The 27,991-nt window shown below is 37.3% G+C and overlaps 1 protein-coding gene across 3 annotated transcripts in view; it reads right to left on the minus strand.

Moving 5' to 3' along the window:
• The window catches only part of CUL2 (cullin 2), a 156,428-nt gene that overhangs the window by 101,515 nt on the left and 26,922 nt on the right, over positions 1–27,991 (minus strand). For all 3 annotated transcript variants that reach the window (XM_080643535.1, XM_080643534.1, XM_080643536.1), the window contains exons 2-5: positions 20,791–20,931; positions 12,543–12,645; positions 10,062–10,156; positions 2,127–2,232 (exon numbers count right to left, since the gene is read on the minus strand). In XM_080643535.1, coding sequence (XP_080499661.1) covers positions 2,127–2,232; positions 10,062–10,156; positions 12,543–12,645; positions 20,791–20,909 — 423 coding nt within the window. In that variant the 5' untranslated portion in view covers positions 20,910–20,931. The remainder of the gene's footprint in view (positions 1–2,126; positions 2,233–10,061; positions 10,157–12,542; positions 12,646–20,790; positions 20,932–27,991) is intronic.

Here is a 27,991-nt window from a genome sequence, read left to right on the forward strand (position 1 = left end):
TCAAAGTTATCAATCTTTTCCTTTGTCATTTGTATTTTTTGTGTCTTTTAAGGACTCCTTCCCTACCCTAAGGTCATAAGGGTATGGTCATAGGATCATAAGGTCTTCTATATTGTCTCCCAAAAGTTTTCAAGTTTTCCCTTTCACATTTAAGCCTTTAAACTCCTATATATTTTTCCTAGTACAAATTATTCCAGAATCAAAAACTAATTGCTTCTGTTTCTAACTGAACTGCATCCACAGAGGTATAAGTCTGTTTTTTGCCTCTATATTCTGTTTCTCTGGAGTAACTCTACTCAGATCCATTGGTAATTCCATTTCAAATAAATAAAAGCATCTGTCTTCTTACAAGGAACATCCTTCAAGTTTTGCCTTTTTTTTTTAAATAGCATGAGCAAGTAAAAATAGAAGGTAATACATAAGAAAATGAGATTTTATAGCAAATGTTTCAAAGCAAACATTACACAGAGTATTTCTTTCACAATCAGCATATGCATTATACAATTCTTCACACTTAAATCTGAGCTGTGGTGGGAAGGCAAACTGGTAAAGCCTTTTGAAAGGCAAGTTGGCAGAGCAAGCTTTAACCCAGAAAATCAAGTTCCAGGTACCCACTCTATGAAAATTTCCGCTTCTATATAAAGAGATACATACATAAATATAATTCCATGAGTGTAACTTTTTTGTCTACTTTGTTCACTACTGTATTCCTAAAATATAGAACAGTGCCTGGCACACAGAGGGATTCAAAAATATTTAATAAATAAACAATGTTCACTGTACTATTGTTTGTAATAACAAAAAACTGAAAAGTAAGATAAATAATTTAATAAATTATTAATAAATTATTGTTATTTGCCTAATGTAGAATATTAACCTCTCACACAAAAATTAACTTATGTGAAAAGAACTCCTAGACATGTTAACAAAAAGGTATGAAATACAAGTTGGAGGACTTTAGTATGACACCATTGTTTAAAAAATAAAATAAAAACTATTATGCATGTATGCATGAAATTTATATGCAAATACACAGGTAAAAATTAGAAAAGATATAAATCAAATTGTATATAGTGATTTCCTCTGGGAAAAGGAGCAGGGTTGATGGTGTTAATAAGGAATAATCATTAAATAAAATACTCACTTATAAACCTACTAATTAAAGCAACCATTGTTAAGATTTTGGTATTTCTCACTGATGTGCTTCACGGTATGCTTTTTTCCCCTTCAATTTTATTCCTATTAAGTATACCATGTTACCTTTATTAAAGGTCCTATGAACAATTTTATACTACTGTTTTATTCATTTGCCTACCTTTATAACAAAATCATACTGGATATATTCTTCCACATGAGTTTTTTATTGTTGGCCATTGGAAATTTACACTGTCTATCCATTAGTTACCCTTATTAACATGACTGCAAGGAATACTTTCAAACAAATTCCCAACAAATTTCTTAAAAGGATGATTCTAATTTAAATCTCTAATAATGCTACATCTTATGTTTATTTCCTTCAATAACACTCATCATAATTTAACATTAATTTCTTTATTTCTTTGGCATCTGCTCCCCATTAGGACAGGGACCTTCTGTCTGTTCACCACTACATCTACAATGTCTGGCTACTCAACAAATACATATTACCTGGAAAAGCAAACATTATACTAGAATATTTCTTTCACAATCAGCACATGCATTATACAATTCTCCACATTTAAATTTGAGTAAACTACTTGAGCTGCATACATCACTGTTTTACTTTGAATTTAATTACATTTAAAATTTAAAATAAATTTTTATATGCATAAATTTGTATTTATTCTCCTTTAGAATCCCTTTCAGTCCACGTCCCTTGCACTTTTTAACTACAGGAGTCTCAACATTTTTGAAACACTTTTCATGAACTTTGTCACATAATGGAACTATAAACTTATCATCAGTGTGATTATTAAAATACTTATCATATCTTTTCCATTCTTCTCATCTATTTGAAGTTTCTTAGAAAATCATTACAATATTTTATTTACTTAAAATTTAGGATGTTTTGAATTTTGACCTAACCAAATGTTTTTAAATAAATAAAAACATTCTTATGCTTGACAATATTTTAAAGAATTTCCTACCTCTCCTATTTCCATAAGCGGTTCATTCATATCTACACCACCATAGCCATACTGAAGGTCAGCTTCTGTCAATTTATTTTTTTTAATAAACTGGGTGTTGAGATACCTGAAAAACAAATGTAATATCATTGAAAAGTATGTCAAATAGGTAGGAAAACAAATAACTTGCAACTTTGGAACAATAATTTTAGGGTTACAAATCAACTACAGAATAGTTGAGTAATATATCCAAAAGAAATTAAATAAAAATTTAAAATTATTACCCAACTTTCTATGTAAAGACTTAAGAGACAAAGGATAAGACCGTTAGAGCAGCAAAAACAAAACAAAAAAAAACCCTATAATCACAGATTCAATTTAAAAATTCAAGGGACCCTTGCCAGGTGGCTCAATTGGTTGGAGCATCATCCTATACACCAAAAGATTGTAGTTTCAATTTCTGGTCAGGGCCTATACCTAGTTATAGGTTTGATCCCTGATCAGGGAACATATGGGAGGCATCGATGTTTCTTCCTCTCTCACATCTCTCTAAAATCAATAAACATATACTTGGATGAGGGGAAGGAAAGAAGGAAAAGAAAGGAGGGAGGGAGGGAGGAAAGAAGAAAGAAAGGAAGGATCAAATATTTACAAAAACTCCAAAAGCCTTATAGCCTAACAGGTCTATCCAACAGACAACCCTTCAACCATCTCATTAGATCATTTCCAGATTCTTCTCGATAAGTCAAGATAAGTTTGCTTTGCATTAAAAAATTAAAAAAGAAAATGGTTAAAAAATCAAAGTCAGGTATGTTCTCTAATTTATACTTTTCCCTAGGGGGGGAAAATGGAAGGTTTCAATTTTAAACAAAGACAAAAATTACAATCAGTGAGTAAGAAAATGAAATTGATTGTTATAGAAAGTAAGAAGTATGAGTAAAGCTGACATTTTGATCACTTTGTCTACCTGAGAAAAACAGCTTTATAAAGAAAATGTTTCTAAGAGATTAAAAATAGTGGTGGAGTAAATGGATGCTATACACACAAACCCAGGAGGAAACTGGAATTGCAACTAAAATACAAAATAATCTTCCTAAATAATCAACTTAAGACTATCGATAGAGAACCCTGATAAACAAGGACGGAAAGTGGAGACCGCATAGATACTGGTAGGAAGGGCAGAGGCACAGAAGGACTGGGCAGGCCCCCACAGACAGCAGATGAAGTTCCAGAGAGATATCTCAGCTATAGGGGGTTGCCACTGAGAATTATCTAATCCCCAAGCTAGGCCCCCAGCAGAGAGAGAGCATCAGAACTGAGAAAGGTGCCCACATAACACCTGGCTGTGAAAAGCAGCAAGGTTGCTGTCTGCCAGGGAATTGCAGGCGCCCTCTTAACCACTTGTATGCCATAAGCATCTGCAGATGCAAGCATCAGACCTTTTTAATTAAATTCAAAACATCGCGGCAGTTAACTGGTTAAAGAGCCAACACACAAAATTTAGTGTGCAGCCACTCACCTTGTGCACCAACAGAGAAAGGGCAGAGTGGTCTGGAGCTGTGTGAGCAGAATCCAGGGTTGAGGGCTCTAGGGTTAGATCCTGGAGAGCAGACACCCCAGTTTCCTATAGTAAATCACTCCCTCACCATGCAGAGGTCATCTTTCTGGGGGAGACCTTTGCTATCAAGATGGGTTTTGACTGGGGGGGGGGGGGGGTAGACAGTTGACCTACCCTATTAGAAAACCCCAGGCCCCACCATGTGGAATTTCTGAGGGCCAAAAACTCTCCCGCCCACCTGTGGAGTATTACCTGAGGCAAGTCAAGACTGAATACAATCAGTCTACAGGCAGAGGTGGGTCTCTAGAGGCTTTGTATCTTCCTCTGATCTAATAAGTCAGAAACAGTGTTTGACATTGTCCTGCACTAAAGATTGGGAGGCAGGTAAGATCTACCTAATACACAGTCACAAACCCAAATAGGCAGCCAAATGAAGGAATGGGAAAAAATTTGCCATGCAAATGAAAATAAAAAAGAAGCTGGGGTAGCAATACTCATATCTGACCAAATAGATTTCAAAAAGAAGGCCATCACAAGAGACAATAAAGGTCTCCAAAAATACTAAATGCATAGATCCAACACGAGAATATAACTCTGGTAAACATATATACACCCAATATAGGAGCACCTGTATATATAAAAAGAAAATCTAGAGGACTCAAAGGGAGAGATCAACAACAATACAGTTATTGTAGGGGACTTTAACACACCGCTGACCTCACTAGATAGATCTTCCAGACAAAAATTTAATAAGAAAACAGTGAATCTAAATGATACACTGGACCAGATGGATTTAACTAACATTTATAGACTATTTCGTGCCAAGCTGCATAATATACATTCCTGTCAAGTGCACATGGTCATGCACAAAGACAGAACACATGTTAGGACACAAAACAAGTCTCTACAAGTTCAAGAAGATTGAAATCATATCAAGCGTTTTCTCAGATCACAGTGGAATGAAATTAGAATCAACTACAGTAAAAAACATTTAAACATGTGGAGGCTAAATAACATGTTATTAAACAATGAATGGGTTACCAATGAGATCAAGAAATAAAAAACTTTCTGGGAACAAATGAAAATGAACACACAACAACCCAAAATCTCTAGGACACGGTTCTTAGCACTACAGGCATACCTCAAAAAACAAGTAAAATTAATAATAAACTATATACCCTACAACTTAAGAATTAAAAAGAGAACAAGAAAAGCTCAGACTAAGTAGAAGGAAGGAATTACTAAAGATTAGAGCAGAAAAAATGACATAGAGACTAAAAAAGAAGTGAAACCAAGATCTGGTTCTTTTAAAAGATAAAAAAGATTGGTGAACCATTAGTCAGATTCATCAAGAAACAAAGAGAGAGGACCCAAGTAAATAAAATCAGAAACGAAAACAGTGAAATAACCACTGCCACAACAGAAATACAAAGGATTGAAAGAAAATACTATTAATAACTATATGCCAACAAGGTGGACAATGTAGATGAAATGGACAAATTCCTAGAAAAATATAATCTCCCAAAACTGAATCAGGAAAAATCAGAAAACCTGAATAGACCAAGAACAAAGGATCAAATTGAAGCACTAATCAAAAAACTTTCAGCAAACAAAAGCCCAGGATGGGAAGGCTTCACAGGGGAGTTTTACCAAACATTTAAAGAAGAACACCTATACTCCTCAAACTATTCCAAAACATCCAAGAAGAAGAAATACTTACAAACTTTTTTTATAAGTCCAGCATTATCCTAATTCCAAAACCAGATAAAGACACTGCAAAGGAAGAGAATTACAGGCCACTATCCCTAATAAACATAGATGCTAAAATCCTCAATAAAATATTAGCAAGTCGGATCCAACAATCCTATCCAATAAAAGAGTAATATGCAAATTGACCGTACCTCCACTACACTCACAAGCCACGCCCACCAGCCACGCCCACCAGCCAATCAAAAGCGAATATGCAAATAAACCCAACCAAGATGGCTGCAGCCACAGAGAGCAGGAGGAAGGCTTGGGTTTCCCTGGCAATGGAGGAAGCCAAGCTTTCCGCCTGCCCTTGCCGGCCCAGGCCTCCACTCAATGCTACAAAGCTTCAATTATAGAAGATAAATCCCAACAGAAATGGCGGCAGCCACGGAGCTGGAGAGAGCAGGAGGCTAGGGTTGCCCGCAGTGATGGAGGAAGCCAAGCTTCTGCAGCTCCGCTTAAGGCTACAAAGTTTCAATTATAGAAGATACATAAATCCCAATAGAAATTGCTGCCGCCACCGAGCGAGCAGAAGGCTTGGCTCTGCTCCAGGCTACAAGAATAGGTATATACACTGAGTGGCCACATTATTATGATTCTGAATGCATAATGATCTGGCCACTCAGTGTATATCCTATATAATAAAAGGCTAATATGCAAATTGTCCCCTCGACCAGGAGTTCGACCAGCAGGCAGGCCGGCCAACCACCCATGTCCCATCCCATCCCGCTGGCCAGGCTAGCTGGACCCCACCCATGCACGAATTCATGCACCGGGCCTCTAATATACTATCTCATAAAAGGATAATATGCAAATTGACCGACACTCCAACACACAAGATGGCCACCCCCATGTGATCAAAGATGGCCCTCACAAGATGGCCAGAAGGGGAGGGCAGTTGTGGGTGATCAGGCCAGCAGGGGAGGGCAGTTGTGGGTGATCAGGCTAGCAGGGGAGGGCAGTTGGGAGGGACCAGGCCTGCAGGGGAGAGCAGTTGGGAGGGACCCAGGCCTGCAGGGGAGGGCAGTTAGAAGGGACCCAGGCCTGCAGGGGAGGGCAGTTGGGACAGACCAGGCCTGCAGGGGAGGGCAGTTGTGGGCGATCAGGCCAGCAGGGGAGGGCAGTTAGGGGTGACTGGGCCGGCAGAGAAGGGCAATTGGGGGAAACCATGCCTGCAGGGGAGGGCAGTTGGGGGGGGACCAGGACTGCAGGGGAGGGCAGTTGGGGGCAACCAGGCCTTCAGGGGAGGGCAATTAGGAGCAATCTGGCCTGCAGGGGAGCAGTTAGGCATCAATCAGGCTGGCAGGGGAGTGGTTAGGGCAGCCGTGGGCAAACTACGGCCCGCAGGCCGGATCCGGCCCGTTCGGCTGTTCTATCCAGCCTGCGGAGCCAAAAGAGCGGAGGGTTCATTTGCTCTCCCCTCCGCTCCTTTACTTTGAATTTATATTAGTTCACACAAACACTCCATCCATGCTTTTGTTCCGGCCCTCCGGTCCAGTTTAAGAACCCATTGTGGCCCTCGAGTCAAAAGTTTGCCCACCCCTGGGTTAGGGGGTGATCAGACAGGCAGGCAGGCGAGCAGTTGTGAGCCAGCAGTCCTGGATTGTGAGAGGGATCCCAGATTGGAGAGGGTGCAGGCTGCGCTGAGGGACACATAGACTCCCCCCGCCCCATGCACGAATTTCATGCACCGGGCCTCTAGTATACACACACACACACACACACACACACACACACACACACACACACACACTGAGTGACCAGATTATTATGCGTTCAGAGATCATAATAATCTGGCCACTCAGTGCACATCTATGGAACACAACAGAGAAGACAGAAATCAACCCAAGCCATTACATTCAACTAATATTTAAAAAGGAGGCAAGAACATACAATGGACTCAAGACAGCCTATTAAATGGTGTTGGGAAAATTGGACAGATATGTGCAAACAAAAAAAAAAAAAACCTAGACAACCAACTTACACCATACACAAGAATAAACTCAAAATGGATAAAAGACTTAAATTCTAAGTCAGGAAACCATAAAAATCCTAGAAGAAACTATAGGCAGCAAAATCTGACATCTCTCATAGCAATATGTTTAAGGATACACCTACTAGGGCAGGGGTGGGCAAACTTTTTGACTCGAGGGCCACAATAGGTTCTTAAACTGGACCAGAGGGCCGGAACAAAAGCATGGATGGAGTGTTTATGTGAACTAATATAAATTCAAAGTAAAGGAGCGGAGGGGAGAGCAAGAGAACCGGATAGAACAGCTGGATCCGGCCCGCGGGCCATAGTTTGCCCAAGGCTGTACTAGGGCAAAGGAAACTAAAGAGAAAACAAACAAATGAGACCACATCAAACTAAAAAGCTTGTGCACAGCAAAAGAAACCATCAATAGAATGAAAAGGGAGCCCACTGTATGGGAGAACATATTTGGCTATGATACATCTGATGAAGGATTAATATCCAAAATATATAAGGAACTCATGCAACTTTTTTTTTAATATATTTTTATTTATTTCAGAGAGGAAGGTAGAGGGAGAGAGAGGTAGAAACATCAATGATGAAAGCGAACCATTGATTGGCTGCCTCCTGCACTCCCCCTACTGGGGATTGAGCTGGCCACTTGGGCATGTGCCCCTGACCAAAATCAAACCCAGGACCCCTCAGTCCACAGGCCCACACTCTACCCACTGGGCCAACCAGCTAGGGCAGGAACTCATACAACTTAACAAAAGGAAGCAGTCCAATTAAAAAACGGGCAAAGGACCTAAACAGACACTTCTCCAAAGTGGACTTACAGATGGCCAAGAGACATGAAAAAATGCTCAGTCACTGATCATCAGAGAGATGCAAATTAAAACAAGAATGGGGTATCACCTCACACCTGTCAGAATGGCTACCATCAACAAAATAACAAATGACAAATGCTAGAGAATGTGGAGAAAAGGGAACTCTATTATATTGCTGGTGGGAATGCAGACTGGTGCTGCCACTGTGGAAAACAGCATGGGGTTTCCTCAAAAAATAAAAAATGCAACTGTGTTTTGACCCAGTGATCCCACTTCTAGGAATGTATCCTAAGGATCCCGAAATACCAATTCAAAAGAATATGTTCACCACTATGTTCACAGCATTATTTACAACTTGAGGCCTGGTGCACGAAATTCATGCATGGGTAAGGGTAGGGTCCCTAGGCCTGGCCAGCGATCAGGGCTGATCAGGGCCTTCCTTCCCTTGGTTGCCGGCTGCCGGCCGGGGCCTTCCTTCATTCCGCATCACCCCCTGGTGGTCAGTGCACGTCAGAGCAAGCAGTCAAACTCCCGGTGGGTCAAACTCCCGAGGGGATTATTTGCATACTAGCCTTTTATTATATAGGATAGCCAAAATCTGGAAACAGCCCAAGTGCACATCAGTAGATGAGTATATAAAAAAGCTATGGTGCCCAGCCAGTATGGATGGGTGGTTGAGTGTCGACCTATGAACCAGGAGGTCATGGTTCAATTCTCAGTCAGGGCACATGCCTGGGTTGTGGGCTTGATCCCAGTAGCGGGCATGCAGGAGGCAGCTGGTCAATGATTCTCTCTCATCATTGATGTTTCTATCTTTCTCTCCCTCTCCCTGCCTCTCTGAAATTATTTATATATATATATATTTTTTTTTTTTTTTTTTTTTTAAAGCTGTGGTATGCCCTGGCCGATGAGGCTCAGTTGGTTAGAGCATCATCCCATACACCAAAAAGTGGCGAGTTTGATTCCTAGGCAGGGCACATACCCAGGTGGCAGGTTTGATCCTCAATCAGGGTACATATAGGTGATGTCTGATGGATATTTCTTTCTTTCTCTCGCTCTCCTTCCCTCCCTTACTCCCTCTAAGATCAATATAAATAAATACATACATACATATATACATACATACATACATAAATAAATAAATAGTTGTGGTACATTTACACAAACGAATACACCACCACCATAAAAAAAAAAAAAAAAAAAAGGAAATCTTTCTTACCTTTTGTAACAGAATGGATGGACCTGGAGAGTATTATGCTAAGTGAAATAAGCCAGTCAGAGAAAGACAAATACCATATGATCTCAATAATATGTGGAATTTAATGAACAAAGTAGAAGCAGAAACATGGATACATGGGATAGTCCAGCCGTGGGCAAACTACGGCCCGCGGGCCGGATCCGGCTGTTCTATCCGGTTCTCTTGCTCTCCCCTCCACTCCTTTACTTTGAATTTATATTAGTTCACACAAACACTCCATCCATGCTTTTGTTCGGGCCCTCCGGTCCAGTCTAAGAACCCATTGTGGCCCTCGAGTCAAAAAGTTTGCCCACCCCTGGATAGTCTGACAGCTGTCAGAAGGGATAGGGGAGGTGGGTACTGGATGAAAGAAGGTGAAGGGATTAGCCAAAAAGCTTATGTGCATAACCTATAGACACAGACAACAGTGATAAGAGTCAGAAGGAAGAGGGATGAGGATTGTGGAAGTAGGCAAAGGGAGGGAAAATGGGGTATCTATAATAGTGTCAACAATAAAAATAAAGTTAAAAAATAAAAATATCTTTAAAAACCCTTCAATTATAAATGCAAGCAATACTGTTGAAATTGTCATAGAGCTTAAAAGAATACTTACCTATACAAGCAATCCATATAGTCTGCACCCTTGCTATATTCCTCCCAATACCTATGATACATAACAAGGACTTGCTCTTCAGACTCCAGAACTCTCTAGACAAAGAAGAAATATTTTTCACTTGGAAAGCACTAATCATTTTCATATGTAAGCTATAAAATTTGTCAAAAGTTAGTATTTTAAAATAACGGACATAATTTAAGCATTATAAATTACATTTATAAATTCCATTCTAAGAAACAACTAGAAAAACATGTGAGTCTTAGATATGAAAGTGAAGCATCATACTGGAGAGTAATTGTTTCATTCTCTAAGATAAAAGGACAAGATGTAATGATTTGATATTTTCTTTGGACTAGAATATATTAAGATCAGTTCATACAGAATACAATTCTATTGTCAAGTTTCAATGTGTTTCCTCAAATCCATAACATGTGATCAACCTGCTAGTATGTAAGTAAATCAGACTGATATATCATTACTTCAAATTATTCACTTTTGTGAATAAGACTATTTATGAAAATTGACACTTTTTCCACATTCCCCAAGCAAGTTTATTTTATTTACGTAAGAGAAAATGCTATTTTTTGAAAAAATGAAAATCAAACTTAAATCTGAGGTCCAATATTTTAAAGTTATCTTTCTAATAAAAAATAGAAGTCTACACAAATCAAAAATATACATTATAGTAATTATTAAATCAAATTACATGTGTATTAGTATGTACCAAAAGAGATTTATTTTAACAAACATATATGGAAACTATTAACAATGATTAATTCTGGAGGTATGTTATGGTGATGTTTACTTTCTTCTTTATTGCTTATCTGTATATCCTAAATTATTTGTAATGGTAATGTAATACTTTAGTAATTTAAAAAGTTCCCTCCCTGAATCAAATCAAATTTTCTTCTCAGCCCTAGCTGGTTTGGCTTAGTGGATAGAGCATCAGCCTGTGGACTGAAGGGTCCCGGGTTCAATTCCCGTAAAGGGCACATGCCCGGGTTGCGGGCTCGATCCCCCTGGTGGGGGATGTGCAGGAGGCAGCCTATCAATGATTCTCTCATCACTGATGTTTCCATCTCTCTCTCCCTCCCCTTCCTCTCTGAAATCAATAAAAATGTATTAAAAAAAATTTTTTTCTTCTCAGAGGTGAAACTGATTTTGTTGGCTATATTAACAATTTACTTTATCATCTACACATTAGCCGACTTCTTTTGTCACTGGATCTGAGAACATATAGTGTATAATTAATATAACTATTATAAACTATCATAAAACTACTTCAAAATATAATTTTTAATCACACAACTATACCAATGTTAACTTCTTAGTTTTAATACCATACCACTATTATGCACGACATTATCATTAAGAAACTGGATAAAAAGTATATGAGAATAAGCTCTACTATTTTTGCAACTTTTCCATAAATCTAAATTTACTTCGCAGTTTTAAAAAAAAATCACTTACAACCTATGCTAAAATATAAAATTACAAAATTTATAACTGCCTTAAACAGTTATCAATTATGCTCACCCTAGCAGAACTTTAATTTTAAAACTAACTTAACATAGGAAATATTTTAAGACTGATTTGAAGTACTTGTGATCAACATCACTTTCATGAACTAGTAAATGTACATATTAAGAACACTGTATCTGCCATATACAAAAGAAAATAGAGCATATCCTCTGAATGTTTTAAAGGAAACTATCATATGATCAATCAACTGGACTTTACTTATGAGTTATTTACACTTTGAAAACTATCTGTTCTAAGCCTTGTGCAGGGTTAGACATTAGACTGTGTTATTTTATCTCCATTTTATAGATAAACTTAAAGTAGGTTATGTGAGTTGCCCATGGTCGCACAGCTACTAAAAGGTAAGAGTCAAGTTGCTAGCTCAGATAATAAATGACCTCACTCAGCTCCTGACAAGATCAGTAGGTAAGTCAGATACTGTAAATTCATTTTTGCACAGAACAAGTCTGTGATGTTACCCTTATATACATGATATACTAACCAAATAAATTGGTCAGAAAAAATTTCTATCATGCTTTTAAATTTACCATTTCCCTTTTTAATTTTAGGTTTTTGTAAGACTTTAAACAGGATATGAAGAGGCAGCTAACAAATTGACAGATAATAATAAAGACAGATATACCAAGAGGTGGGAAGCAACAGTAAGAGAAAATTTGATCCTATCCAGAGAACATAGGAACACATTTTAAAAGTAAATAAACCCTGCTCTTTCACTTACTACTTACATAATCTTGAGCAACTACACTAATTTCCCTTGTGGGAAAAGCACAGTTCTTGACAAATAGATCTTAAATATATATAATTAGAAAAATGCCATTTAGGAAACAAAACAAATAAACCTTAATTTGATCTTAGTTCTGCACTGCAAAACAGTGAACTAAGCAAATAACTATGCAGCTACAAACATATTTATATCATGTATGTATCATTCCTTACCTTGTGCAAATGCCGTACGTGATTTTCCAAAAAAATCTTAGTTTCTGTATAAAGTCTTTCTCCAAGGGGTTCAGGATAGGCCACACATAAAGCATAGATATCTCTAGTTAAACTGTTAAGGTTTTCACATTTATTGGAAATATTCTTTACAACAAATGAGATTTAACTCAAGCTTCACACATTTTTGTGGTTTAAGATTATATAGACATAGATATAGAATAAAAGGTAAAATATATAACCATGCTTACTTTAAAAGCATTAGAAGATATGTTCATTTACTCATTCAACAAATATTTATTGAGGATTATTTGGTAGTATTGTAAAGAAAACTATTCCTTTCAGAGAGATTAAAATTCAGAGGGGGATTCTGGGAAGTCGAGTTACCCAGACAGCTACAAAATACGGTTTATGTAAAAAAGGACATAAACATAATACCAACGAAGGGCTACAGAATATCACAAGCGGCAGATATGGACTCTAAGCAATTCTGAAAATCAAGTTACAAAAATTATTCACTTGACATATTTTCCCACACCATAGTACTCATCAGAATATTCTATAACCTATCCGCTGTCCTTTAACATTTAATCTATTAGAAGAATTATAGTATGAACAGTAATATCAATTAAGTTTTTGAACACCCACTAAGTACCTTGCTAGGTATCATAGGTGGTATGCTGTACAGAGTTCTTTATCAGGAGTCAGAGAAAATGTTATCTGCTTGAAGCATTTACTAGCCAGTGATCTTGGCCAAGTCTCTTAACCTCTCTAGGCTATTTCCTCATCTCTAAGATAAAGATAACATCATGACATCTCTATAGGATCCTTGTAAGACCCAAGTAAGCTCATCTATGTAAAAGCACCAAATGTGGAAAAACACACATGAAGACCAGCCTAATTAGAGATGCAGATAAAATCTGAAAATAAGGTTATTTGGGATGCAGTCAAGTATTTCTATTAAACATAGAATCAGAAAATATGACAAAATAAAAATGTGTACTTTAAAAATATACCAGAGATAGAATGTAGGTTCTTCCCATCTATAATCCCCATAACATCCTATATAATAAGAGGAATATGCTAATTATCCATTACGCCGCGAGGCCTAACGACCAACCGCATAACAACCAGATCACAGATCTGCGGGGGGGGGGGGGGGGGGGCAGCGAACTGCAAGGGGGCAGCGGAGAGCTACAGGAGGGGGCAGGGCAGCAATCAAGTGGGAGGCAAAGAGCTACAGGAGGGGGCAGGGCAGCAAACTATAGGGGTGGGCAGGAGGGCTACAGGAGTGCAGGGCAGTGGGCAGAGAGCTACAGGAGGGTGGAAGCAAGCTACTGGAGCACGGATTCATGCACAGGGCTACTAGTTTTATATATTCTTCTTCTATAAAACTTATTTTTATACAATAAAAATTATTTATACCTTTGTTATCCACACTAGCCTATTCTTAATCATCTCTATATCCCCAGCCCCCGGGCAGAGTTTGTGGCATGTAACAGGCACATCACTCTTGGTGATGCAAAGGAAATATGAATCAAATCACACATGCCCTGCCTCTTAACCTAGTATCATTACTCTGGAAAGAGCAAGCAGCCCTCCACACATGGAAGTCTGGTAGATATCAGTCAGACTTTCCCATGTTCCTTCTAAATCCTTTTCTTTATTTTTAATTAATATTAGTAACAAATAAACTATCTTCACGTGTATATGTATATATTTCTTCAATAATATTATTGTATTAAATAAAAATATTTTCTTTTTTAAATGTTTTATTGATTTTAGAGAGAGGGAGGGAGAGACAGACTGATTTGTTGTTCCATTTGTTTATGCATTCATTAGTTGATTCTTATATGTGCCCTGACCAGCGATCAAACCTGCAACCTTGGCATATCAGGACAATGCTCTAAGCCAGTGGTCGCCAACCTTTCAGATCCCACAGACCACCGTTTGGCGACTGCGGTTCCAAAGGTTTCCTTAAACCAGCAGTCACCAACCTTTCAGACCTCACGGACCATCAGTGGTCCACGGACCACTGGTTGGCAACCGCTGCTCTAAGCAACTGACCTACCTGGCTAGGGCTAAAATTTTCTTTATATTAAGAAAACAAACATAGTGAACCAAGAATATCCATATAGTGTAACATCACTGTGCCTGATTTTTTTGTAAAATATATATATATATTTTTTTTCATATTCACACACACACACACACACACACACACACACACACACACACACACACTCTAGAGGCCCAGTGCATGAAATGCATACACAGGAAGGGTCCCTAGTGGCTGCTGGCCACTGGCCGGGGCCTCCCTTCCCCCGACTGCCTGTCACCACCACCCCCTGGTGATCAGCGCATGTCTAACTCCCGATTGGTCTAACTCCTGCCTGTGGGGACAATTTGCCTTTTATTATATAGGATATGTACATATATGCACAAACAGGAAACTATTACAATTGTTTTAAATCAACTCAGATAAAATAATGAAAAGATTATCTAAGTAAAATACTATATAAGATCAGCAATAACATATCAAAATATTAACCTATATTACAAAGAAAGTAGAGATCTGAATATACACCACCTAAGTAAGAATTTATCTGGACACAAAGTCTATAGAAAATTAATAATGGTTTGGTGGATGGGAGACGAAACAGGAATTAATAGAGAAGGAGCTTCAAAATAAGGTATTATATGAGCTCTGGATCCTACTTGGAGTCCCTCTAGGTTTCAGCTATAAACTCCTTTTATTTAAAAAAAGTTTTAGTTCACTACATAATTTAAATCTCTGAAAGTTTTGTTGTGTTTGTTCTACCATAGAGAGTTATACTCAATCTCAATTACTCATCACTCACTACCCTAGTAAAATCAAATACAAAAGAGCTGTTTGAATTAAATGTATTAGGTGTCAGGATAGTAGTTAAGGTTAGTGACTGAGAGGGAACAAGAAGTTTTCTAGGGTGCTAAGAGTGTTCTATTTATTGCCCTGGTCTGGTCGCTCCGTTGGTTGGAACACCGTCCGGTACAACAAAAAGGCTATGGGTGTAATTCCTGGTCAGGGCACATGCCTAGGTTGTGGGTTCGACTCTGGGGGGGTATGTACAGAAGGCAACCAATCAATGTTTCCCTCTCACATCCATGTTTCTCCCTCCCCCCCCCCCTCTCTCTCTCTCTCTCTCTCTACCAAATCATATCCTCTGGTAAGGATTTTTTTTAAGTGTTCTATTTATTGAATACACAAGTATGTTCACTTTGTGAAAATTCATCTGTATTTCTCATGAGTATTTTTAAGACTAACTTCAGCCAGAATCTAGATCAATAATTCTTTCAGTAAAAATGTGATTTATTTAATTAAGTTCTAAATACCTACTTACAGAATTTTCATCCAACATATTTGCTTCACCTATTTTTTCCTTAAGCTATATACACTTATTTCTAGAATACACAACTTACTTGATACTGAAAAATTAAAATGATTCAATACCAGACCAGCCAGCGTGGCTCAGTGGTTGAGCATCAACCCATGAACCAAGAGGTCACTGGTTTGATTCCCTGTTAGGGCACATGCCCGGGCTATAGGCTCAGTCACCAGTGGGGATGTGCAGGAGGCAGGGTATTGATGTCATCGATGTTTCTAACTCTATCCCTCTCCCTTCCTCTCCCTCTTAAATCTATAAAAACCTATTAAAAAATAAAATTATTCAATACCATAAATTCAGCATATGCTAATTATGGGCTCAAATGTTTTCTCAATATATCCACTGCATGTACATGTACACAAAATTGACTGCAAGGATTCACACCACAGGGCTTACCTTTTTTTCTGCAGGGGAGGCAATTTAGGGATACTTTCCCTTTTCATTACAAATATAAGTGAGAATGTATTCATATTTTTTTTAAATATTTTTATTGATTTGAGAGAGAGGAAGGAAGAGAGGAGAGAGGGAGGGGAGGAGAGGGAAGATGGAGGAGGGGGGAGGAGCGAGAGAGAGAGATAGAGAGATGAATCGACTGCCTCCTACACTCGCCCTGACAGGGGATCAAACCCGGCACCTTCTGGTGTATGGGATGATGCTCCAATTTTTTAATGGACTCACCTTCTTAATAAATTTTTTAAATTAATATTTCACTCACCACAGTTTGGGGTCTCGGTTTACCACTTCAAAATTTTATTCAACTGCCTAAAAAATATTCCTAAATATGTTCTTTTTCTCTAACTTTTTCAAATATTCAATGGAAATGTTTAGGCCTTAGGAAAAACAACCCAAGAAGAGCATTTTTCAAGACACTTTAAAAGACAAAAAATGAGGGGGCTGTGCAGGAGGCAGCCAATCCACATTGATGTTTCTCTCTCATGGATGTTTCTATCTCCCTCTCCCTTCCTCTCTCTCTAAAAAAGAAAAAAAAATCAATAAAAGCATATTTTAAAAGACAAAAAGTGAGAAATATCTGGAGGTCAGATTTAAACATTCTCTTCCCCAAAGTCATCTTTTCCTTAAATTTCTCTTCAGGAATATAAAAATTCCTGTTTATGAACTTTTCACTTAAAAATTCTCAGTCAAAAACAAAACTGTTCCAGAGCAAAAGCTCTGAACTATTACAACCAAGATAGTGTTGGCCAGCAGCAAAATTATTTATTTTAATTCATTTTCTCCATTAAAAGGTGCTTCCTATTCTTGGACTTAATTTTGAGTTTTAACTCTATTAATTCTAATGTGTGGTACGTCACAATGAGTTTTGAAATGGCGATAAAAGTAAAAATTATCTTAACATTGAAAATAGTAAGACAACAAACAAACAAAATTTATTTATAATAAAAAAGAGATGTTTGACATTTCTAAAGAATAAAAATGCCACATGTAAAAATGAATATGTAAAAATCATTAATTAGAATCAGCATCAACATCAGATATTGGTTTGATTTAATTTAGAAGCACAGAATAAAAGTGTTGCTGGTGCACCAACCAGAGATGACTACAGAGAAAACCTTTCCTAACTTCGATTGGCAGTCAAGCTTCCTTAATGCCAACTGCAAGAGTACGGAAGACTTTGGCATTTTTACCCCAGCATTCTATCCTACAATATCAGTAAGTCATCTTATGCATTTTGGGCCACAATATTCTTAACTGCAAAATTGAACTAATAATGTATATTTTATAAGGTCATTTGTAAAAAATTAATTAAACACAAATATGTTGAAAAAATGACAAATGTATATAGTACAATTCTATTTATATGAAGTTCAAAACACAGGAAGAATTAACCAATATTGTTTAAGGTTGTGTATATAGGTAGTTATACTGTTTTTAGAAAAACAGGAAACAATAGATGCAAAAGTCAGGATACTAGTATCTCCAAGGGAAAGGAGGGGCTTGTAAACTGAGAGGGACATGTGGTGATGTGGGGTTGGTGGATGCTGGCAGTGTTCTAGTTCTTAACCAACCTGTGTGGTGATTATACAGGTGTTATAATTATTTATTGAACTCTACATGTATATCTTACAAACTTTTCCACATATGTATTATATTTCACACTCCACCAAGTACTAATACATATGGTAGGTACACAGTTTTCAAGGAGCATTTTTCATTTTCAAAATATATTAAGGTTTTATGGCATTTAAAATTCTACCTAAGATATCTGAATGTCAGAAGTCAACCATATATTCTTGGGCAAAATAACAGGGAAATGGAGGGAATTCTACTTTGGGACAATTAGTAACACAGCCCTTTATTTTCTTAATTACAAATTAAAGTGGGAGATTACACTTTTAATTTACTGTTTTTGTAGATTTTTTTTTTTATTTTAAGGGGAGGAGGAGAAAATCCATGATCAGGTCAAGAATAACTAGACCATCTTAGATGTATCAAGATACATCTTAGAAATAACAATAAACATCTTAGAAATAGTAACTGACTAAAAGAGTACTTTCCAGGTAAGTCAGCTATTTTAAAGCCATTTACAAACCAACTAATTAAACTATATATTCTGTACAATAATGAAGAACACATCTATTCTTTTCTATCTTATACTCATTTTCCCTTTTCTTGTAATCACCAATTCCTTCTCTTTTCTCTCTGCTCATTATTTTAGTTCAAAGAGCCTTAAAAGTACCCATCTTTTAGCCCCAGAAGATTGCTAGAGAGGGCAGCACAGAGTCTGAAAAAAAAACTCTGAACCTCCATACACATTCTGAATACATCTCACCTCGCTTTTTTTCGGAAAGAATCTCTGATCCTACAGTGTCCATCCAGTCTTCAAGTCCTCCTTCAGGGCCTTAGGATACTGCCAAACTATTTGGACCCAAGACCCAGGCCTCTACCCTGCCCCCCTTTTCACCCTGTGATGTGACACATGTGGTTATTTCCTGTGGTAAAAGACTGAGGTGGCTCAGGAGTCTTGACAGTATACATGTTTCAATGTACATATGTTGTCCCTATGCTTACCCCACTATGGCCCCTGGCAGACACTAGGCAGTGTTGGTAAGACTGATGTCCACAACTCTGTCCGTTACCTATAGCAAAGGATTCCCAGAGATCCCTTAACCTCCCAAATACCACGAAGCTAAAATATTTTAATATTTGAGGATTTTTCTTGGTGCCAGAGTTTATACCCAAGGTGCTAGGTTTGCAGTGTGGCTCTTATATACATGATATTATTTAAATTACATTTTATTATACAAATAAATATACTTATTATATAAGTAATCATATACTGTACACTTAATACATACATATATATATATATATATATATATATATATATATATTTTTTTTTTTTTTTTAAGATTGCCATCATGTAGAAATGCAGGACACCAGGTTTTAGACTAGGAAACCTCATATTTGTTTCTTCATATGCAACTCCTAATTCACAGATATAGACAACCCAATAAAAAAAAAACATGTTGCCCTAACCGGTTTGGATCAGTGGATAGAGCATCGGCCTGCGGACTGAGGGACCCATGATCGATTCCGGTCAAGGGCATGTACCTTGGTTGCAGGCACATCCCCAGTAGGGAGTGTGCAGGAGGCAGCTGAATCGATGTTTCTCTCTCACTGATGTTTCTAACTCTCTCTCCCTCTCCCTTCTTCTCTGTAAAAATCAATAAAATATATATTTTTTTAAAAAACATGTTTCTGTCTGTCATTGAACCTGCCATTCAGTCCCTCCCCTCAGATATTTATAGGACTTACTCCCACACTTTGTTCCAGTCTCTACTCAATTATCATCCTCCTCAAAAAGGCCTTCCTTGACATCCCTTCCAAAAGAGCCATTCACGTAGGTACTTCAACCATTCTCCACACCCCTGTTGTGTTGTTGAGTCGGCTTTGACTCCTACCACCCCATGAATGAGTGATATCCCCCACTCAGCTCCTGCAGACTCATGCCTGTGGCTTCTTTAATGGAGTCAATCCATCTCATTTTTGTCTTTCCCTTTTCCTGCTGGCTTTTACTTTTCCCAGCATTATTAGCTTTCCCAAAGAACCCTGCCTTCTCATGAAATGCCTGAAGTAGGACAGTTTCATTTTTTTCATTTTTACCTCCAGAGATGTTTCAGGCTTAATTTGCTCTTGGACCCACTCGTCTTTCTTCCAATTCAGGGTATCCATATAGCTATCCTCCAACAGCATATTTCAAGTGAATCCATTTTTTTCCTATCAGCCTTCTTCACTGCCAGCTTTTGCATCAGTACACAGTAATTGGAAACACGAGGGTGGATGATCTTAGCCTTGTCTCTAATGACACATTTTTGCTCTTGGTGATCTTTCCTAATTCTTTCATTGCTACCCTTCTGAGTCTCAGCCTTCTCTTCATTTCTTGGCTACAGTCTCCTTTGGAATTGATGGCCCTTATCCTGCTTTACTTTCTCCACAGTATTTATCACTCCCTGTTAGAAGCACTGACATTAGATTTTTTAATATCTGTTTGTTGTTTGTTTCCCTTAGTAGAGTGAACAGAAAGTAGTTTATTTTATTCACAAATGGATTCCCTAAAGTAAAACCTGACATATAAGTTGAATGAAAGGTTATCAAAGATTAATGACTGCCACATATAGGTGATGAACTTGGAAATGTATACAGTAATACAAGAACACTGGAATGTTCTTCCATTTATATGTTTCAATCTGTTCTCACTTTTGAACAAGTGCATCAATTTTAGAACATTAATCATGTTAATTGATATATTTATCAATACAATATCATTATCAATAGAAGACCATGTATCAATGCCACTGAAAGGATACGAGAAGCGATCATTCCATGTTGCTCTTTCGACGTATTCCAACATGACAACAGCTTTGATTGTCGTTAAAAGTTTGTTCCATGTTTCATCAAAATCTACTACTCTTGGTTTCAAAGACATTGTGCAAGTTTAGTGTTGAAATCTGTTAATTATAAATAATAGTAATGCTAGCATGAGGTTCTACAAGATCAGTTATTTAATTTTAAAGCACTGCGTAATTAAATAGCATGATAGATTAAAGGGGTGAGAACAGAAACTGGCACATAGTAAGAACACAATAAACATTGGCTATTACCTTCTTATGACTATCCAGACAAGGAATTCCATAGAATATTTGCATTTTTTTACAATGGAAAAGCTTTTAGTGCAAATTATTTATAATCAGGATTTAGAAGCATCATTTAATGTGTTAAGGCAAAGAAGCTGTAACCCAGTTAGCCAAAGGCCATCTGCCACCATGAGAAATATGCAAGAGACACTTAATAAAAAGGTTTTGGCTAAATCCTTAAAGCTGGAAAATGAGGTGGTATGCAGGGGGCCAGGAAAACACATAAGAAAACAGAAGGAATTATCTTCCCGGAGCATCAGTTTAGGTAAAATATTAGGAAGGAAATGAAAATGTATAGTAAAACAAACTAAGATGAATTCTAGAGTAGAATGCACAATTCACATAAACCATTAAGGTAAAGATTTCAAAGAAAGAGCAGGGCGCTAGCTGGTTTGGCTCAGTGGATAGAGCATCGGCCTGCGGACTGAAGGGTCCCGGGTTCGATTCCGGTCAAGGGCGGGCTCGATCCCCAGTGGGGGACGTGCAAGAGGCAGCCAATCAATGATTCCTTGTCATCATTGATGTTTCTATCTCTCTCTCCCTCTCCCTTCCTCTCTGAAATCAATAAAAATATATTTAAAAAAAAAAAAAAAGAAAGAAAGCAGGGTTGCTCCTCAGATTCTCAGGCTATTCCAGCCCCACTACTCTAATGAACAGCACAACTCTAGCTTGGAACCCTTGGCTCAGGTGAACTTGACCAGCCTAATAGTGAACTAAAAGACTCCTTTTGCCTAGCAGACAAGCTGTATTCTAGGAGTTAGCTGGTTTCTGAAACAAAAAAGGTCCCAAGATTATAGAAACTTGCTTCAAAAGCTAGATTCAAATCTTTCTCAATATCACAAAAAAGAACAGAATTAAAAGAGAAACCTTTTAAAGTTAAATTTAAGTGCACAAGAGAATAATTTCTGGTACTACGAAAAACATATTTAGTTTTCCCTTATTACTGGGGATTGTGAAACACCAAGCTAGTCTGTAGCCAGGCCAAACAAGGAAGACACATCTGTTCTCTGGTCTCCCTCTGTGGCAAAAAGAGGCTAGGAAAATAATGGGGTTTGGGAGGGGACAGAAAGAGAAAGAGAAAAGGAGACAAGGAAGGAAAATAGATGAAGGTGGTCCTAGGCCCTTCTTGTGTTTCTGTCCTGTGAAGAAAAGAACTCAAAAGGAGTCTAAGAAATAGACTTCAAGAAAGAGAAAGAAAAGGAATCAGAGAAAAACCAAACAAAAATCCAAAAGAGGGTGTGCACAATTCATCAATGCTTTCCTCAACATACCAGAGACTTCACCTCCTGGCCTTAAATTTCCTATACTAACTAGAATAAATCAGTCATCATTTACTAGTAACTCTGTGTGTGTGTGTGTTGAGGGTTGTGGAGGGGACAGGAACCCTGGAGAGAAAACCTAAAGCTCTAGCTTTACATCAGGGAATTAACCTTAATTCCTTCTCATCCTTATTTACCACTTCCTAACCAACTGTGTTTCTGAATATTTCTTAACTCCATCCCTTACTATGTAACTCTGCATATGCTCCGGGAGCAAGCTCTTAGCAGCTCTAGTTTGTATTGTATCTTTCATTCATAAAAGAAATAATAACAGTTAATATGAGCCAAGCACTATTCTAAGTGCTTTATATAAACTCATTTTATCTGATTAGGTAGGTCCTACTGTTCTTTACATTTCCTAGATAAGAAAACTAAGTGGTTAAGAAATATGCTCAAGGTCACAGAGCTATTTAATGGTGGCATCAAGATTCAGGCCTGTGTGGGAGCCCACGCTCTCAAACTGCTTTATGCAACTATACTGCCTTACTAACATTTTTAGGGAATACTTAAATATTTGCCAGGTACTATTCTAGGCTCTGAGGATACAGTAATCAATAAACAAAGTTTTTGACCTTCAAAAAGATTAGAATATCAGATCAGGCACTCAAAGACAAAAATAACCTACCTAAACCAAAAAGTTGAGCATGTTACCCTTTTTTTAAAATAATTTCCACTATACACAGCATTCAGTTTAATGTCAACATGGCACACCGAACTTCCATGATTTGACCCTACTTATACTAAAGCACCTCTCCAGCTTCTTCTTATGGGACACTCCTCAACAACATAATCAAGTAACTTGTGCTTAGAGATCAGTGAACTGATTCACACACCCTGCCTTTACCTTTGTTTTCTACACCTAAAATTCTTCTCTTTCCTACCTCCACCTTGCACCCATTCAACTAACTCTTACTGTCATTAAAGCCTTGGTCCAGTGTATCTGTTTTTAAACCTAAACTGAGTCCACTTAAGCTAGGTAAGGTATTTTACGTATTACATGAGAACTCTATGCTTACCTCTACTGTAATTATCTAAATGTTTCTTAAGGGTAGGGACTATTTTATAACTGTATACCAGAAAGTTGGCAATGTCCCCTTCACATTACTTTTCTCCCCTTATAAAAATGGGATATTATACACACTGCTTAAAATTATTTTAATGGTTGCAGAGATTGTCTTTTAGCCTTATCAAGTTTTGACAGAATCACTATCACAGACTTCTCTGCAGAGACCAGCAGATTTATGATAGAATGGATACAAGTGTAGTGATAATCCATTCTTAGATGAATGAAATATATGGAAGCCAAGATGAGAGAAGCACAAGCCCAGTGAAACACATTAAAAGCTAACAAACCACCCTAGCCGGTTTGGCTCAGTGAATAGAGCGTCGGCCTACAGATTGAAGGGTCCTGGTTCGATTCCAGTCAAGGGCACATGCCCGGTTGCAGGCTCGATCCCCAGTAGGGGGCATGCAGGAGGCAGCTGATCAGTGATTCTCTCTAATCATTAATGTTTTTATCTCTCTCTTCCTTCCATTCTGAAATCAATAAAATTATATTTTAAAAAGCTAATAAACCAATAACAGAAAGTATGCTAAAATTGTCTGCTTGCCCAATAAAAAAAGTACATAAAATGAAAAAATGTAAGTTCTTTCATTTTATTTAAATTGTTTAAGTGATAATTTATTCATGGAGAATTTATGTAAGGATGTGAAAGAGAAAGGCTAAAGAAAGGACCATGACCACTGCACTATTCTTCTCTGCCTCTCAAGCTGTCAGACAACTCATAAAAATATGAGTCTTATTCATTCCTATACCTAACTAGGGACATCATGGTCCTATTCCTGATGTCTTGCCAGGACCACTTCCATCCACTTTCAGTTAAATTATGTCCCATTGAGTATCTGGCAAAGTTCAAATCTCGAATTACCACAATCTCCTCTAGCTTTCTTCTGAGTCTTCCACTAGTGCAATGTTGGTATTTTTAACTCTTTGGCACATAGGTACTGTGCCTAGGGCCCATGAATGTTATGGGTCCTAAAAATAAATCACAGGCTCTAAATATTTTTAAAAGGCAAAGTAAAAATTCATGTTTAATTATGTTTTCAGATAACATGCCAATATTAACTATAATATTTTAAACTTTTTCCTTTATTTGAAAACAATTTGTAGATTAGATTTTCTCACTAGAGCTCCATTTCTAAACTATCAATAGTAGTAAATTAAATAATTACAAAAGTGATTTATATACACAGTTACCATATGACCCAGCAATTCAACTCCTAAGTATATATACTCAAGAGAAAACATGTCCACACAAAAACTTATACACAAATGTTCAAAGCAGCATTACAGGCAGTCCTCAGGTTACGTCGGACTGGACGTACGTCGTTACGTGGTTACGTTGCCATCTCCCATTCATTTATAAAAAAAAAAGTTCCAATGGACACAGACAACAGGGGGGTGAGGGCATGAGTGGGGTGGATGGGAGGGTAATGGGGGGATAAGGACACATATGTAATACCTTAATCAATAAAGAAATTTAAAAAATAAAGAAAAAAAAGTTCCATCATTTCGATGTATGTACATATGTGCTTTATGTTTTTTATTATTTATTTACCACAAGTAAAGGTCAGGAATTGTTATCTTTCTTTTAAATTTTTTTTACTGTGTCACTTCATTACTGCTGTGTATGTGTTCCACATGAGTGACGTAGGTGCTTATGTAGGTGGGTTCCGACTTATGGCAAAAATCGCACCATAGGCGCGGATCTCTGTAACCGAGTGAGAAGGCTAACCCCTATATTGTAAAACTACTGTTTGGAATTCTCTGCTATTTTTTTAGACGGCCTCTTATTCTAAAAAATAATAATAATAACTTTGCTTTCCAGCCTGCTTGAATAATGAGGACGATAAACTTAGCTGTCTGACCTTGTAGGTCAGAGACTAAATATGCCCATACTCTCAATGCCATGCCAGGTGCATTTTTTAATTGGATAGAACTGTGCTGTTTTCAAGGCCACCAGCGAGATAACCACTAAGCACACATAGGGCTGGCTCTTTAATAAAAAGGGAAGTTCTGCTTGTAGCTCTGCTTTGAATTTGAATTCATTTTCTCTGAGCCCACCGGTGAATAAAGTGTGACTCCAAACTCTCCGAGCATTGCTTGATTTATTCCGGTTGTCTGTAACACGAGGACCTACTATACTCATAAAGGCCAGAAAGTAGAAATAACTCCAATGTCTATAAATTGATAAATGGATAAATAAAAATGTAGTATACCCATACAAATGATTGCTATTCCACAATACAAGGTAATGAAGCACTAACAGATGCTACGACATGGATGAACCTCAAAAACATTATACTTGGAGAATGAAGTTGGTTCATATACTGTTTGATTTCATTTACATGAAATATGCAGAATAGATCAATCTGTAGAGACAGAAAGGGTTTTAGTGGTTGCCAGGAGCTAAGGGACTTGGAGAGATATGGAAAGTAACTGCTAAATTAGGTGATAAAAATGTTCTAAAATTGATTGTCATGATGGTTGCACAATTCTGTAAATGTACTAAAAACTACTGAATTGTACACTTCAAATGGGTACACTTGATCGTATGTGAAGTACATCTCAATAAAGATGTTATACATTTAAAAAGTGAAATCAAAATTCTATCAAAAACTTTAGTGCAATTTAATGAAGGAGGGAAGAATAGGTATATTTACATGATTGCAAAATCTGAAATTTCAGTGTCCCTTTCACTCCTATGCTCTAGTCACCAGCTCCCCCCAGAGGCAATATATATGTCTGGGTATAATTTACACATATAGGATTTGTAATTCTGCCCCTTTATACAAATCACATATACATATTTTGTATCTGTTTTACTCAATAGTATATTCAGTTAACAGTACCCTGGGAAAGTATTCCATAGTAATACATAGGATTTCCTTAATCTTAGTACTATTTCATTTGCCTGTATCTGGATCCATTCTACTATGTTTGGCATGACAAACAATGACTTCCCCACAATCAAAATGCCTTGTTTAATATCAATAATTTTGAGGGAAGTGGTTTTTAAAACTGGATTAGTAAGCTCTCTTTACAAAGTTTTCTTATAACAATTTTGACAATTAAAGTTACAGTTGCTATACATATTTACTGATGAGAGGAAAATGCATTATTGTTAACTACCATTTATTAAATGCCTTCTGTATACTTTTCATTACATATATATGTACATATACACATCATATGTCCATATGTGTATATATATATATCATATATACAAGCATTACTAATGTTCAACCTGCAAGACGGCAAAATCCAGTCTGTAGGTAACTCCTGGAATATCAAATTCCTTCAATAAACTATGCACACACATAAGAGACAGAGAGGAGAAAAGTAGAGAGAGACATATGAACGGGGAACTGTCCTAAAACAGACTAAAAGGGACATTAATGAATCACACTGTGATTAACCTTATTTGGATCTAGATTTAACACTTTTATTTTTTTTTAATATATTTTTATTGATTTCAGAGAGGAAGAGAGAGATAGAAACACCAATGATGAGAGACAAGCATCGATCGGCTGCCTCCTATACCAGTGGTCGGCAAACTCATTAGTCAACAGAGCGGCAAACCACGGCTCGCGAGCCGCATGTGGCTCGCGAACCGCAGTTTGCCAACCACTATCCTATACAACCCCACCTGGGATAGAGCCCGCAACCCAGGTATGTGCCCTGATTGGGAGTTGAACTATGTGTGACCTTCTGGTTCACAGACCGATGCTCAACCACTGAGCCATGCTGGCTGGGCAGATTTAACACTTTTAAAATGCTGGTGGGATTAAAAAATATATACTGGTGGGATATTTGACTTTAAAGAATTCATTTGTATAATAATAATAATTCTAAAATGAGGCCCTTTTATTATTGTTAATTTTAGAGAGCGAGATGAAGGGAGAGAGAGAAAAATCAACTTGTTGTTCCACTTATTTATGCATTCATTGGTTGATTCTTCTACCAGGTGTGCCAGTTAATAATGCGGATTTTTTCCAGTAGATGGAGTTACACATATGTTGATATATATGCGATTTGATATGTACGCTATTTTGTTGTATTGACAGCAAGCTTCAAAAGTTCATAAGTCAAATCTTCTGAAGGTGTTAACATCATAGATATTTTTACACTTAAGAATGTCTAATTTCGTGCCAAAAAAAAGAGCATTTGTGGGAAGTTATAATTCATCACTTTGTTTTGAAGGAAAGTGCTGCTGAAAGTTATCGTATACTTCAGGAAGCTTATGGTGAACATACTCCATCTCAAAATACTTGTGAACGCTTTAAAAGTGATGCTTTCAAAAAAAAAAGTGATCTTTCTTGACTTTTCTCAAAAGTTAAGTATAACTTTAAATAAAACTATAATAATGCCTTATGCTGTATATTATAAATTGTATTCAATTATATGATAGACATATTTTTATGAAAATAAATCATATTTTAAAAATTAAAAAAAAAAAGTGATGCTTTCAATGTGAAAGACAAAGAATGTCCAG

This window comes from Plecotus auritus (genome assembly GCF_963455305.1).
Source record: "Plecotus auritus genome assembly, chromosome: 1".
NCBI classification, from domain to species: Eukaryota; Metazoa; Chordata; class Mammalia; order Chiroptera; family Vespertilionidae; genus Plecotus; species Plecotus auritus.